General features: G+C 37.1%; 2 protein-coding genes across 4 annotated transcripts in view; one reads left to right on the forward strand and one right to left on the reverse strand.

Annotated features, from left to right (window-relative positions):
• The window catches only part of GRAP2 (GRB2 related adaptor protein 2), an 83,920-nt gene extending 75,683 nt beyond the window's left edge, over positions 1-8,237 (reverse strand). Inside the window, exon 1 of the mRNA XM_088141023.1 lies at positions 8,018-8,237. Within this exon, the coding sequence (XP_087997149.1) occupies positions 8,018-8,072 (55 nt within the window). The 5' untranslated portion in view covers positions 8,073-8,237. The remainder of the gene's footprint in view (positions 1-8,017) is intronic.
• ENTHD1 (ENTH domain containing 1) overlaps positions 1-13,656 on the forward strand; it is a 71,718-nt gene that overhangs the window by 12,766 nt on the left and 45,296 nt on the right. The gene's annotated exons all lie outside the window — the stretch shown is intronic.

Consider the following 13,656-nt stretch of genomic DNA (forward strand, 5'->3'; position numbering starts at 1 on the left):
ATGATGGCATGGAGTTCCAGAGCAAAAAGGAAAGACATTTATGATCCATTCCAGAAATGTTTAGAAACCAATGGAAAACAAAATAATGCATGTTCTTGGGCTTATAACCTGAAACACGGCTCAGAGGAAAAACAAGGGTGAAGGAGGGAGGAGAAAAAAACAAAGTCAAGTGCCAGCTCACAGATTCATAGAAATTTTGTTTAAAACCTTTTAAAGATCTTTTGTTTAAAGAATTTAAAACAAGCAGGGAGTGAGGCCTTAGTAAACAGCTCCACTCTTGTCATCATGCATGCCATTTAACCTCTTTCGAAGTGCTTGCATGTATAATGTTAACATCTGCAGAATGGGGCCTTCCCTCAGCTAACAGCTGGGGTTCTGGTTTGCATGGAAGCATCTACACATATAGCTGGATATAAAATGAATATATATAGTAAAATAAGAGGGTATAAAGAAAAGTAACCAACATGCATCATTTATTTTATGAAACTACAGTGTTGATTGCTTTATGAGTAAAAAAGTAAGACAAAACAGTTGGGTGTATCATTTAAAATAGTCTCAAGGCTTTATATTCCTTCCAGGTAGTAGTATTTGGTAATCTGTAATACTGATTTTAAAATTTATTTTCTTTGAATGTGTTCCAACAATTATGAAAAAAATAATCCTTAATTAATGCTGAACACTGTAAATGTATAAATAAACAGAATTGGCTCTAGGCTAAGGCTGAGTAGGCGCTGGCCTAAGGGTGCCAAAATTGAAAAGGTTTCTGAAAAACATAATAAAAAAGCAAAAAGCAGTAACAGTGTACTTTGTGAACCAGCGCACCCATTCAAGGGTTAAATATAATTTCACAGTGTAAACAGGGTGAAAATGTCTGAGAAAAGAAAAAAAAAAAGTCCGGACTGAAAATCATAAGTGTAAAGCTCAAAAACTCAAAGAAAAAAAGAAACAAGAGGGCACGTTTTTGAAATTCCTAACAAAATTGGAAGATGAGGCAAACCATAGGGGGTGCCAGAATATGCCTTTGCCTTGGGCACCAAAATGTCTACAGCCAGCCTTGTAATTAAACAGGGATAGTTGGGAGGTTAAGTTTGCTTTTTAGTCTAATTAGTAAATGATTTAGAACAACTTTTTAAAAAAATCTGCACACACACACACACACACACACACACACATCATTGTAAATGTAGTAAATGCAAAGGATCTGGTCTGGAGGAAGAAATGGCAGACTGAAGACAGCTCTGTGAAAAACTGAGCTGATGACCATGGTGGAATGAAGAGCTGGCAAATAGATTGGCTCTTTGAAACCTCTCTGGACAAGGAGAGGACTTGAGATCACACACAAGTGCTCCAGACAGTTGATCCCCATGAGAAGACTGCAGTTAGCAGTCTCTGATGGGTTTAGAGCTCTGGGAGACAAGGGAATAGCCATCTTGCTCAAACCGCAGTTGGACCCTTTGAAAGGACACTAAGTTTGCATACTTCCTTTCCTAATCACTTTCAGAAATTGCTTGTTAGCTGCTATTCAGCTATTAGAAACCTTTGTATTGGCAGCATCGGTTGGGTTTCCCTTCATTCCTTAGTGAAAGAAAGTTTAACTACAAGTTTAAGAACTTTAAAAAATGCTTTTGGAATAAACAGCAAAAGGGTGATTAAAACTTTGATTTTAGAAAGTTACAAACAGACTAAGGGTGCAGATAAATTTGAAATAAGATTTTGGAATGAATTATAAAGAATCCTCCCCATGGGAAAATGCCTTTGTTTTCAATTTTTTAAAAAACATAGTAAGATTTTAAAAATTGGACACTAGAGCGAAGTAAAGTTTACAATTAAAGGAGAAGAACTCATAAACTTGACTTATAATTACAGAATGAAGCAAAATATTCTAACATTGGACATATTGAAGAATATTTTTGAAAAATGGACTCAGAAGTTAATGTGTCCACAGAGACATCTGCCTCTATGGAGAGACTGTGTCTAAAAGATGTTATGGAAGAGGAACAAGTTTTACCTGACAAGATCAAGACTGAGTTGAAAGTGGATTTACAAATGACAGGTTGCAAGAATGACAGGGAAAAAGATGTTATACTGGACATACAAAAGAAACTGGCTGATGTTTTAATAATTAAAAGGGATATACAAACAATAAACCAAGAGAGTGACCTGGATAATTTTCCTATACTGAATTTACAAAAGAGGCTTGTTAAAGCTTTGAAGAATCTTATGAGAAGGGAGAAAGAAAAAATGAAAAGAAATCAAGTTCTATTTGAATGGACTAAAGATTAAGGATGTTAGAAATAAAAGGAAGGAATATAAAGTTGGTTTATTTGATCAAGGTTAAAATATATATGTTGTTATTTTTGGTAATCCTTAATGGACTTTTGCTGACACCAGGACTGAAATGACTATGCTTTATGGATTTGTTTGTAAAGAGATGGGATATGGGAAGAAGAGATCATTTGTTATATTTTAAGAGAAGGTGCTAAGTTACTAAAATTGTTTATACTTGTGATGAAGTTGGGAAGTCACTTCTTTATATACTTCTTTTTTCTCTTTACTATATTCTTACTTTTCTTTCTCTTTCTCTTTCTTCCTTTTCCCCCTTTTTTTCTGTACCTTCTACTCCTTTTTATTCTTCTTTCAGTTTGTATTAGTCTTCACTCTTGTATTAATAAAATTATTATAAAAAAGTAAATGCAAAGGATCTGCTCCTCTTTGAAAACAAAGTTTTCCTAACCTGTGCAGAATTTGGCAGAGAAATGAAAAATATAATACAAATGTGTACTTCAACATTCAGAAGTATAAACAGGCAATAGGGAATAGGGAAAATAACTGTTTTGAAATTAGTATTTCAAATTCTGCAGAATATATCACTAGATCCTGTGCAATGCATCATTTGGCTTGCCTTGTATCAATCCATTGTAGGATGAAGACTTTTTCATTGAAGGTTATGGTCCATAATCTACTAGGCTGATCCAGTGTGGTTGGGAGATAGATGTTTTTCAACTTCCCAGTCTAGGGCTGAGAGAGATGATTGGCTTAAAGTCCTCCCAACCAGCTTCTGCACCAAAGGGAGGACTAGAACCTGGGTCTCCCCATTCCTAGTCCAGCACTCCAGGGAAGCAGGAGTATAGGGATTGGCAAGCTGGAACATTGGCAATTTGGAGGAAGCACTGGTTGGCTCCATGAAAGGATGAACTCAGGAGTAGCAATACTTGCCTACTGTGAAGAAGCTGCTGTATGTAGAGGGTTGAAAGAATTAGGCAAGAGCTGTGTAAAAGTCTTCTTGTTTATACCAACTGCAACCTTATACCAATTTATCTCACAAGTATGGCTGAGCAGTTTAAATAATCTTCAACTTAATTAGACAGCTGCAGATTGTAGGACTGACTACAATGAGGGGCCAGTTTAGTATTTAAAAATATAAAATTGACACAGGGATCTTCTCCATAGTAGTTAAGGTGCTCTCCACCTATCTGTGTGTAAGCAAAACACACCTGCTGTGACTGGTGATGGTTTTGACAAATGACTTAACCCAGGGGTTTAGTAATCTGTCAGAAATTGACCCTACTCCATGGACACGTTTGTCTCCACTGAGCTATGCACATCCCCACAAAAATTATTTATACCAGCAGCTTGTAAGATTCTGGCAAATGGGGAAGGGGGAAATCCCATCACCCCATTGTCATACTTCTTCCTGTCATTTCTCTTGGAGAAACTTCTAAGAGAGCACAGAAATAATTTTGCTGCAAGAAACTAGAGGTTAGTTGATGAGGGTGATCTTGATTTGTAGAAGAGACATTCCTAGACCTCCTTTTAAGGATGTGAAAAGTTCCTGTGTAATTCTGATCCTTTCCTTAGGGTATTAGAGGGTAGAAAGTAAGTAAATGCACTTTCAATCTGGCTCCTTCTGCAGTTTTTTTTTTAAACAACCAGTGAAGGGCAAACTCTGCAAGTTCTATCACATTTGATTTGGCCCTACATTATTCTAAACAATTACTATAGATAACCTTCAAAGAAGCTCTTTGCAATAAATAATGTGTTATTCATATTGTCCCCCGCATTTACTGTATTCCCTGGGATTGTGGGAGAGGTTCTCTATACATATTGTATATGGCAAGTATAGTTTGTTAGAGTGGAAATAATTGTACAGATTTAAAGATAGGATACATGTTTATTTTATGGGAAGCTGACATTAAAAATGGCTTTATATTAGTAGTTAAGAAATAAACATTGGAAAAGAAACATCCGGCACTGCAAGAAAAGAAACCCATTCTTTTTTTATTCTGCAGTGGCTAGAAAAAACAGCATTCTATAAAATGTTAAAGGCTATTTGCAAGCAACATGTGTTTGGTAATCCAGAGACTGATGTGTTTTCTTAGCAATGGGATTTGGACTATCTACTAATCTGTTCTCATAGTTTTAAAAGAGCTGCTGTGTGATCTTAATACCAGAGGAAGGCATCTTTTTCAACAATCCTGTGAGATTAACCTCTTCTGCTGCTATCTTTAAACAGTTCTCAGAACGCCCGCATAATCTGATTACAATTACACTTTCAAAAATGACTGAATTGCTGCAAGAATCATCAATCACTACTACAGGTATTTAAAGATACTGCAGGGCCACAATTTTATGACGACTCTGGTTTGTTAATTATGATGATTTTCTACAAAAGAAATTGAACCATAGCTGTTTTAATTATGAGACCCTATTTCACACTGTAGCCACAAGAGAGAAACCTATCCTAGAAGGGCTCCAAGCTTCATTTTGGAGATTCCCAATATAAACTTGCAACAGGAACCTCTCCTACATAGATATCTGACCTCATTGTATTCTTATAATGCATGAATCATGCACTAAAAGTTTAATTATATTAATTCTAAAATTGTATTCTCTCCACATATGAAATTAAGCCATTACAAATTACTACCATGCCCTCAAACATAACCACAACTTTATTTTGTCATTTTTTGTGCTACTAAAGTGAGGCCTTTTCAGCATTTTTTTCTTTTTAATTCTGATTTTAACAAGCCTGAGCATCTTCAGCTATTTTATTACTAGATCAATTCATTTAAAAGCTTTATTTTTCTAGTCTTTTTCATTCCAGCGTCATAGAATCATAGAACTGGGAGTGGCCTTGTGGGCCTTCAAGCCTAACATTCTGCTCAGTGCAGGAATTCAAATTAAAACACCTGAGCCAGGTGATTGTCTGAGCTCTTCTTGAACACATCCAGTGGAGGAGAGCCTACCAAAAGCATATGTGATGCTGAAATCAAAACCCTTCCTATGTGCAACACATGTGAAAGAGGGGCAGGGTTTCAACTGTTAGATTGCAAATGCTATCTTGACCTTCTGACCCTTCCTGTGGATGTCCTTGGATCCTATCACCTCTCTGGGTGTTATGGGCAACAGTGCTGAACTGCTTTAACTGTTAAAGGCTTGAACAGTGTCATCAACGCTAATCTTTCTGTTCCTAGTTCCCATTCAAAACATAAAATTGTTAGATTTCATAACTGTCCTTGCTCTCTTTTAGAATCTCTACAGTTTTTGGAGAATGCTAATGGGCTGAAATTCCTTTTCTTTCTATTTTAGTAAATTTATTTAAACAATCTGGAAGGTTAATCAAGCAGTGCAAATTATTTGCTGCTGTTTTTATACATATTTACTTGAATTTAAGGCATACCTTCCCCAACAATGGAAAATTTAACAGAAAAAAGCATGTCTGGCTTGCTATATTCTCAGAAAATCTAATGTAAACGCATTTTTATGATAAATTATCTGGAGAAAAAAAACTCTAGTCCTGATAAAATGCTGAGATAAAATACTGTAAATAAGTTTTACAGTAATGTAAGTAGTAAGTGGAGAACTCTCATATTCTTTTTGAAAATTAGATTTGTAGATTTTGTTCAGATGCAATATTTCAAAAGAAAAAATCTCAGAAAGATCTGTAAGATTTTTGCAACATAAATAGTGGGTCACACATCTTTGGTCTTACACATTTTACCAGCAGCACTGACCTCTACTTTTTCTTACTGATATCAGATTCTTTGATTATTCTTGTGTTTTGCCTGTTCTACCAGCTTTCTGATTTATGAACCAGGAGATCTGGGATTAGTAATTTTTTAGACAGCATGTCACAGGTGGATCTTCTAAACTGCAAATCGTATTTTAATGTAAGCATACACACTTTGTTCTAGTTGAGGACTTGGAGCAGCTCTGGAAGTCATATTAATACTGCCTCTGATTGGCTAGAGCACACCTCATAAAATGTGGATGGTAAGAATGTAAAGTATTACTTCATGTATATGTATAAATAATGTTCAATCCCTTTTAATTACAAGATTAATCACAATCACATTAATAATCTATTAATAGTATCAAAAACAAATATTCAGTGCTATCAATAATATGTAGTATCTGTCTTCATACTTCATACAGTACTGAAAAGTTACTTTTCTCCAGACAAGTTTCTCATAGTTCTCTTTAGCAAGTTTTATTGAGTTGTATAGAATACGATTTCAAAAATTCCAGCGAATGTAATATTTTCCATTTACCAATATACCCTTGTATACATTACGGCAGAGGCTTTCTGATTTTTTTCAAACAACTTTCCTATGCTCCAGTGAGGAGGTGGATCTCTTCACTGATAATGGGGAAACTTGCCAACTGGCTGTTTGAATAATGGTCTCCAGAATTGGTCTGGACAGCTGTTGCAATATAACAGCAACTATTGAAACAATTCAGCTACAAACTTGCATCAGTTAATCAACTGAAACTGATTTCAGTTAAAAATATTTAGACAATCAAATGTTAATATCTTCTTTAAACAAGGAACCCAGAAAGTCTTCCACAATGATGTGGCACCACCAAAATACCATTTTCCTTGCTAACCCGTCTCATGTCTCTTATTGGTGGAGATATGAAGAGGCTTTTTATGGCCCATTTTAAAGTACAAATTTGGCTTTAAATATTAGAAACCAGCAATCTGAAATGGATCCAGAGTTCTCCTGACAACTAGTATGACCAGCATTAGTTAATTCTTATATGATCATCTAGCCTGCTTCATTTTGCACTAGATACAACCTTCTAAGCTTGCTTCAAAACAGTGTGTAAAATAGATTTCAGGGTAATTGCCAACAACAATAAAGCAATAAAACTGTATCAAGCTAGAATACATTTTAGTGTGAACACTTTGACAAGGTCTGTTGTCTCTAACTCAAGGCACAACCGGCTGATCAGCAGAATCTGATTGACAGCTTCTTGGGCAGTGAGCCCACCAGAAGAAAATTTCCAGTCAAACATGCAGTATTAAAGGCTGGATGTTGCATTAGTGAAAAACATTCACTTCCCCACTAAAGAGGAAAGGGGATGGGGGGAGCAGAAGAAGAAGCACATTCAGCAAATACATGCTTACAGACTTTTCCTCATAAAAACAAACTAAATAGCCTACTTGAAGGCAGCAAGTAGCTTTTAATTAAACATTAAAATTGTTAAAAAGAGTTGAGAATTAGCAACTTTGAGGGAAGCCTTAAGTTTTGCTTTAGTTCAAAAATGTTTAGAGGAAAACGGATAATATTTGCCCTCAAACCATTTCAGGGTCACAGAAATCTGAATGTTTGTTGGTTGGAGAGTTGGGGAAAGAGAAAAGTACATGGCATCTTGATTTTAGCTGATCTCAAAAATGTTAAAGAGAGTCAGATTTGGATAAGAAACTACTAGGAGATCTCAAGCTGTGGATTAGACAGGAAAGTAAAATAACTAAAATGAACCCAGACAAAAACATCCTGAAAGAAGGCAATGGGAAACCACTTCCATATAGTTGCTAAGAAAACAGCATAGATATATCTAGGTAGTCACCAAGAAATTGAGCTTAAGTCCTATCTTGAAAGTACTTTTTCTAGAACCTTATTCTGAAAGAAGGAATGGCTGGCTGGCTAGCTAAAACAACAAACAGAGACTCTCCATACTGCAGTATATCATTTAAGTCCTTGTTCTATTTTTAAAGAAATTGATCACATACCTTTAGGAGAATCTAGGCAAGTAAATATCTTTGATTTGTTTATGAAATCCCACATGCACAGAATTCAAGATATCAAATTATGGTGGAATTGTGTTCCATAACACATGAGAAAACTGTTTTCTCCATAAACCGATAACTTTGAGAATCGTTCATGATCACAGTAGGCTTTTGTCACTGTTATTGCCCTCCACTTTAAACTTCTGCCAATCATACAATTAAGATGAAAACCACAAGTCATGGAAGAACTCAAGTGCTGGGTATAGGCTTAGTTAACAGTTGTGGTTTTCTTTTTTTCAGAGTCAAGTGATATATTACTTTGCAGTCTTATGAGACTGAGACATTTCTTTACACCCAGCATTGCAACATATTCTGTGATTTCCTATACAGAATTTCCTCTTATGCAATATCCCACAATATAATTAAGTCCTTTAGAAAGAATAGATCTCAAAACAATTTCAGCTACCCCATTTAAATAGTAGGATTGTCCTTTATTCCCTGACCTGTGTGGTGCCTCTTGCACATCCCCTCACACCCTTGCACACTTTCCCCAACCCTCTCATGGATCCTTGCGCACCCTCCCTGACCCACATGGCACCTCTCACGCATCCCCCCACACCCTTCTGACCCACACGGTGCCTCTTATGTACACCTTTCCACTCTTGTGCATCCTCCACGACCCTCTCACGCATCCTCACGCACCCATGCTGCACCGTGCCTCTTGTGCACTCTCCCTGACCGTCCCCCACACCCCTTGCATCCCCTTGCTCCCTCCCCCACCCTGCAGCAGCCACCTACCTGCCTGCAGGCCTGGGATTTGCAACTTCCTGCCGGCTTCCCCACTGACTTTGGTTGTAGGAAGCTGGCAAGAAGTTGCCTCACCTAACAAGTGTGGGATTCAGTTAACAACCACACCTGGGACTTCAGGGAATGCCATTACTAAGGGATGCGGTCACGCTTTACGACCACATCGCTTAGCAATAGAAATTCTGGTCCCAATTGCTGTTGTAAGTCTAGGGCTACCTGTATTAAACAATAATCTATCATGCTTGCTCTCCACCCACAAGTAAAAGTGAATTTACCAGGGTGATCATGGACCATTGTAACATTCAAGATTAATCTTTTTATTACAAAGTCTAGCTAAACAAGAGCCCATATAGTTGATGTTCTGATCTTTAAACTGTCATACAAACGACTCGCTCAAGTTTTGGCAGAACTAAGTAACAGAACTTGGTTAATAGTACTTCATTATTAGGGCCAGTTTGGGCATTTAAATCATCCAGAATCACAAAACGTGTATGGGGGAATTTTAAAAGCAGACTGTGTATGTGTGTGTGTGTGTGTATACAGTATATATTTCCAATTCTATCCAAATATGTTTAATTTGGAATCTTGTTTTAACTGGTGGAAGTTAAATATTTATAATTATTAAATTAAAATGCTTTTTTAAAGCAATTGATATTCAGTTATTAACTATTTGCAATAAAGCACAGTCCCTTTTACTTTATTGCAAATAGTTACTAACTGAATATCAATTGCTGAAAAAAAAACATAAGCAGGAGAAGATGGTTACATTCACAGACATCAGGTTGACCAGTGTGAGAAAGGATTGCTGAACTAGATAGAACTTTGCTCTGATCCAGCATGGTTCTTTTGTTTGTTCTTGGAAAAACAGTGGTAAAGGATTTGTAGTTAATATATACTGAAAGAGAAAATGTTAAGTTTGGTAAATGATAAATTTGCTCTCCAATTCCTGCTTACAGCTTCTGTTAGTGATTTTAAAAGGAAGAAACTGGTCATGAAAATAATCAAGCATCTATGTAATCTAGCATCTTGACCAGTGTTATATTTCCAGGAAGTGCATAAGCAGGACTTGAGGGCAACTAACCTAGACTGTTATTTGTCCCTTATCTTGAGAAAACAGGATACTGTTGATAGGTTGGAGAAGATGATCCATATGAACAATGATACTCTCCACTGACAATCACCAGTGTTAGGAAATTGTTCATGCATCTACTTTATGATGTCTGATTGGGCCTTTGGAGACCAAAGATAGCTATTTCCTGTATCATTCAGAAATAAAATAAAGTATGTAAATGCAATTCTAGTTCTAGTGTTTAGAACATATAATAGCAGCTGCAATGGGGAACAGAATTGAGACTCTCCCAATATATCACGAGATCAAGAATGGTAGATTTTTCTGCCATAGGGAATGGCTAAAAGAATTATTATATAATGGTGTGAGGAGAAATCTATGCCTGATTTGTATGAATGGATTGTTGATAAGTAGATTTTGTCCACATTTGAATCAGTGTTTTCTCAACAGAGAGGCAAGGAAGAAAACTTCCAAGCAACATGGTTAATTTTTTTGGAATTTTCTTTATCAAATAATTTATAAGCTTTATCGATGCTTATCAATTTTGAGATTGTATTACTCCTTTAATGCTATGTATGTATTTGTATTTTTCTGTTGCTGATTGGCAATGGGTCTTCCTGGAACTAATAACAACTGAATGGGGAAGGAATGGGGGAATGGGCAATGGGCAAATGGGGAAGAGGTTAACCCTTTCAGTAATCCTAATCCTTCTTTTCACTCTTCTCACAGCTGCTATTTATCTGATTAAGACTAGAGATGTTAATTGCATTCATGTAAGTAGCCACTTTTGCACAAGGACTCTGTGCCAGTTCAAACATGCTCTGTGATCTCATGATGTCAGCATTCCTTTCAGCACAGTTCCACTCCATTTCCACCTGACAATTCATAAACCAATTTCAGTCATCTTCACTTGTGCTGGCCTCAAAACTCTGAGAACAGGCAGGGAACAGACAGCTGGTCTCTCCAGCTAACCAATAAGAAGTTCCAAAAATGGGATTTAATGTCCCACCTGTACAAAATATGACAGCTCCTACAGTACTTGTCACCTGCCCCAAGTAACAAAATTAAAATATAATACATTGTTATTAGCTTCTCCCCAGTATGTGTTTTGAGGTACATTGTCTGCAGTTTGCAAAACGAAACCAAAACACAGGCCCAGTTATTTTAGGAGAAAGTCAGTGTCCCATGACACACCATTCCTCCTGTTTCTATTTCAAACTCTCTGTTAGCTGGAAGGATAGGACTGTGGCTTTCTTTTTCACAATAACTATAGCCCTGCTTGTAGTTTGTAGCACAGAGCTCTTACACATGTGCAAATGGAGCAGAAGATGAGAGAGAAGAACAGCTCATTTGATCTGAGAGGTAGGGTGAGGCAAGAGTTATGTAAGCAGCGAAAATCAAGTTGGAAAGTTATTTTCATGGGTAATGAAACTCTCTAGAAGATTTAAGATTGATTCCATGGATAAATGCTGCTCTTGCAAAGTGGGAAATCAAGTTTTTTATATGGATTGTGAAACTAACCAGAAAGTTATCGCAATGATTAATATCCAGTTCCCTAGTAAAGTTGCCTATATTCCTTCACTAACATAATTAAGTTGTAGCAGACATTGAACAAGAGCTTAAGTGTGCTCATGGGCTAGGAAATATGGTAAAGGAAGACAGAGCTAATAGAAAAATAAATTGCCCATAAGCCCCATACCTTGAAAAAAGAGTCCACTTTTGTTCTTTTAGATAAATTGTTATAGAGCTAGAAAAATACAGATTCAGCACTTCAGAAAAACTAAGATTTTAGGGATAGGCAGCGGTCTGGACCCAGTCCAGGACAGTGAGAAAGAGTACATGTGGTGGAGTCATGAATTTGGCAAATGCCTGTGTTATCCTTTTGGACCTTCTGTGAAGGTTGGGAGCGCTGCTTTGCAGTGGTTCAATTCCTTCCTGTGTGGGCAGCTCCAGCTGGTTTGTCTAGGGGAGAAGAGGTTGAGCTCTTGGGCAGTTCAATGTAAGTTGCTCCAGATAGTGCTGAGTGGGGAGAGAGTTTAACATGTATTGGAGGAGAAAATAAAGGAAGGTTCTTTTTGTCAGGCCATTGTTGAAAATGCATTTATTTCAATATGTATTTAAATAATTTATATGAGGTATTAGGAATGTGTAACATTAGAAAATGTTACAGAGATGCAAGTGTGAAGAGATGAGGAGAGGTTGGGCTCAAGAGACAAGTTGTGGGTGATGTACCAGCTTCCATGCTGCATAGGTTTATCTCTGCCCAAGTTGCTCTAACTCACCACAGGGTTGATATTGCAGTTTCCTAGACATCAATATGCTAATGATACCCAGTTATATATCATCACCCTGGGCTGAATAAGGGATGCAACTGGGGTCCTGTCTTTATATCTGGAAGATACTAGAATCTGGAAGGGGGAAAATAGGTTTAAGCTTAATTCCAACCAGTCAGAATGGTTATGAATTTGGAAACTGACTGATTCAGAGATAGTTCATGTTTAGCTCTGGATCAGGTGGTGCTCCCCAGACAGAGGTGGTTTGCAATTTGGAAGTTGCCTTGGACTCACAGTTTGTGCTAAAACAGCAGGCAAAAGTCATGGCCGAGAGACCTTTTTCATCTGGTGGGCCAGCTATCATTATTTCTTGAACAGGAGGCATTGCTGATCATCACTCACAGCCTTGCTAACTCTTGTCTGGATGACTGCAACTCGCTTAACATGAGAGTTATGGATGCTTTGAGATTTGCCCATGTGACAGTTCTACTGCAGGAGCTGCATTTGATGCTGACTACTTTCTGGGTGTAAGTCAAGATGTTGGTTATTACTCTTAAAGCCCTATATAGCTTATGGCCTGGGCATCTCAGAGATGTCCTGCTCAAAGTGGAATCTGCCCATTTGGTGAAAACAGAAAAAGAAGATATGCAAAGCATCCTTCCACTGAGAGAATGTCATTTCAGGAACCCCATTCTCATGCCTTTTTGGTGATGGAATAACTTCCCCTCAGAGACAAGGATTGCCCCTTCATTGTTAAGTTTTTGAAAACCATTAAAGACTTGTCTCTTCCAAAAGATGTTTGGGGAAGAGATGAAATGTTTAATTATTCCCAAAGTGCTGGTGCATTTTCTGCTTTAGTGGAAGCAAGATGTTGTGGGTGTTTGCTGTTGCTTGTGGTTCAATGATTTTTACTTTATTGCTTATATGAGGAGACTGTAAGCCACTTAAAGTCTTCTAATTTTGGTGGCACAGAAACCTGAATGAGCAGACAAATAAAACTGTGAACTCCATGGAAGATCTCAACAGCACACAAATACATGATTAATTAAAACATAATTTACTGATTTAACCCAATAGCCCAAGTTTGCCTGTGCCATACTGTGCTGCAAAAGGAAAGCAGGTGTCCCCAGCCACCACACAAATAAATTCTACTTTTAGAAAGGAAATCGTATCCAGCACAAGATTGACTAATTATTACTGTTATGTAGCCAAACAGGGCAGGTTTAATCTCCAAAATTATTAAACCCAAATCTCTATCTATGTTCTTTGCCAAATTTGTCTCCCATCTGGAAGCAGCACCGCAGTTACACTTTTATTAGTAGGAGTTACATTATACAAATAAATTGTATGGATTCTTCTACAAAGTGAACCACAAATTTCATTTAGATTTGCATTCCAGAAATCATAAATGAGTTTCAGTATATGAAATAAAGATGAATCATGATTAACAAATTGCACAGACTAGGTCACAGATACAAGGGGCCTGATTTTGT

This window comes from Python bivittatus, unplaced genomic scaffold, assembly GCF_059951505.1.
Source record: "Python bivittatus isolate LINGU-HERP-01145 unplaced genomic scaffold, Pbiv_v1 ctg000330_np1212, whole genome shotgun sequence".
NCBI lineage: Eukaryota > Metazoa > Chordata > Lepidosauria > Squamata > Pythonidae > Python > Python bivittatus.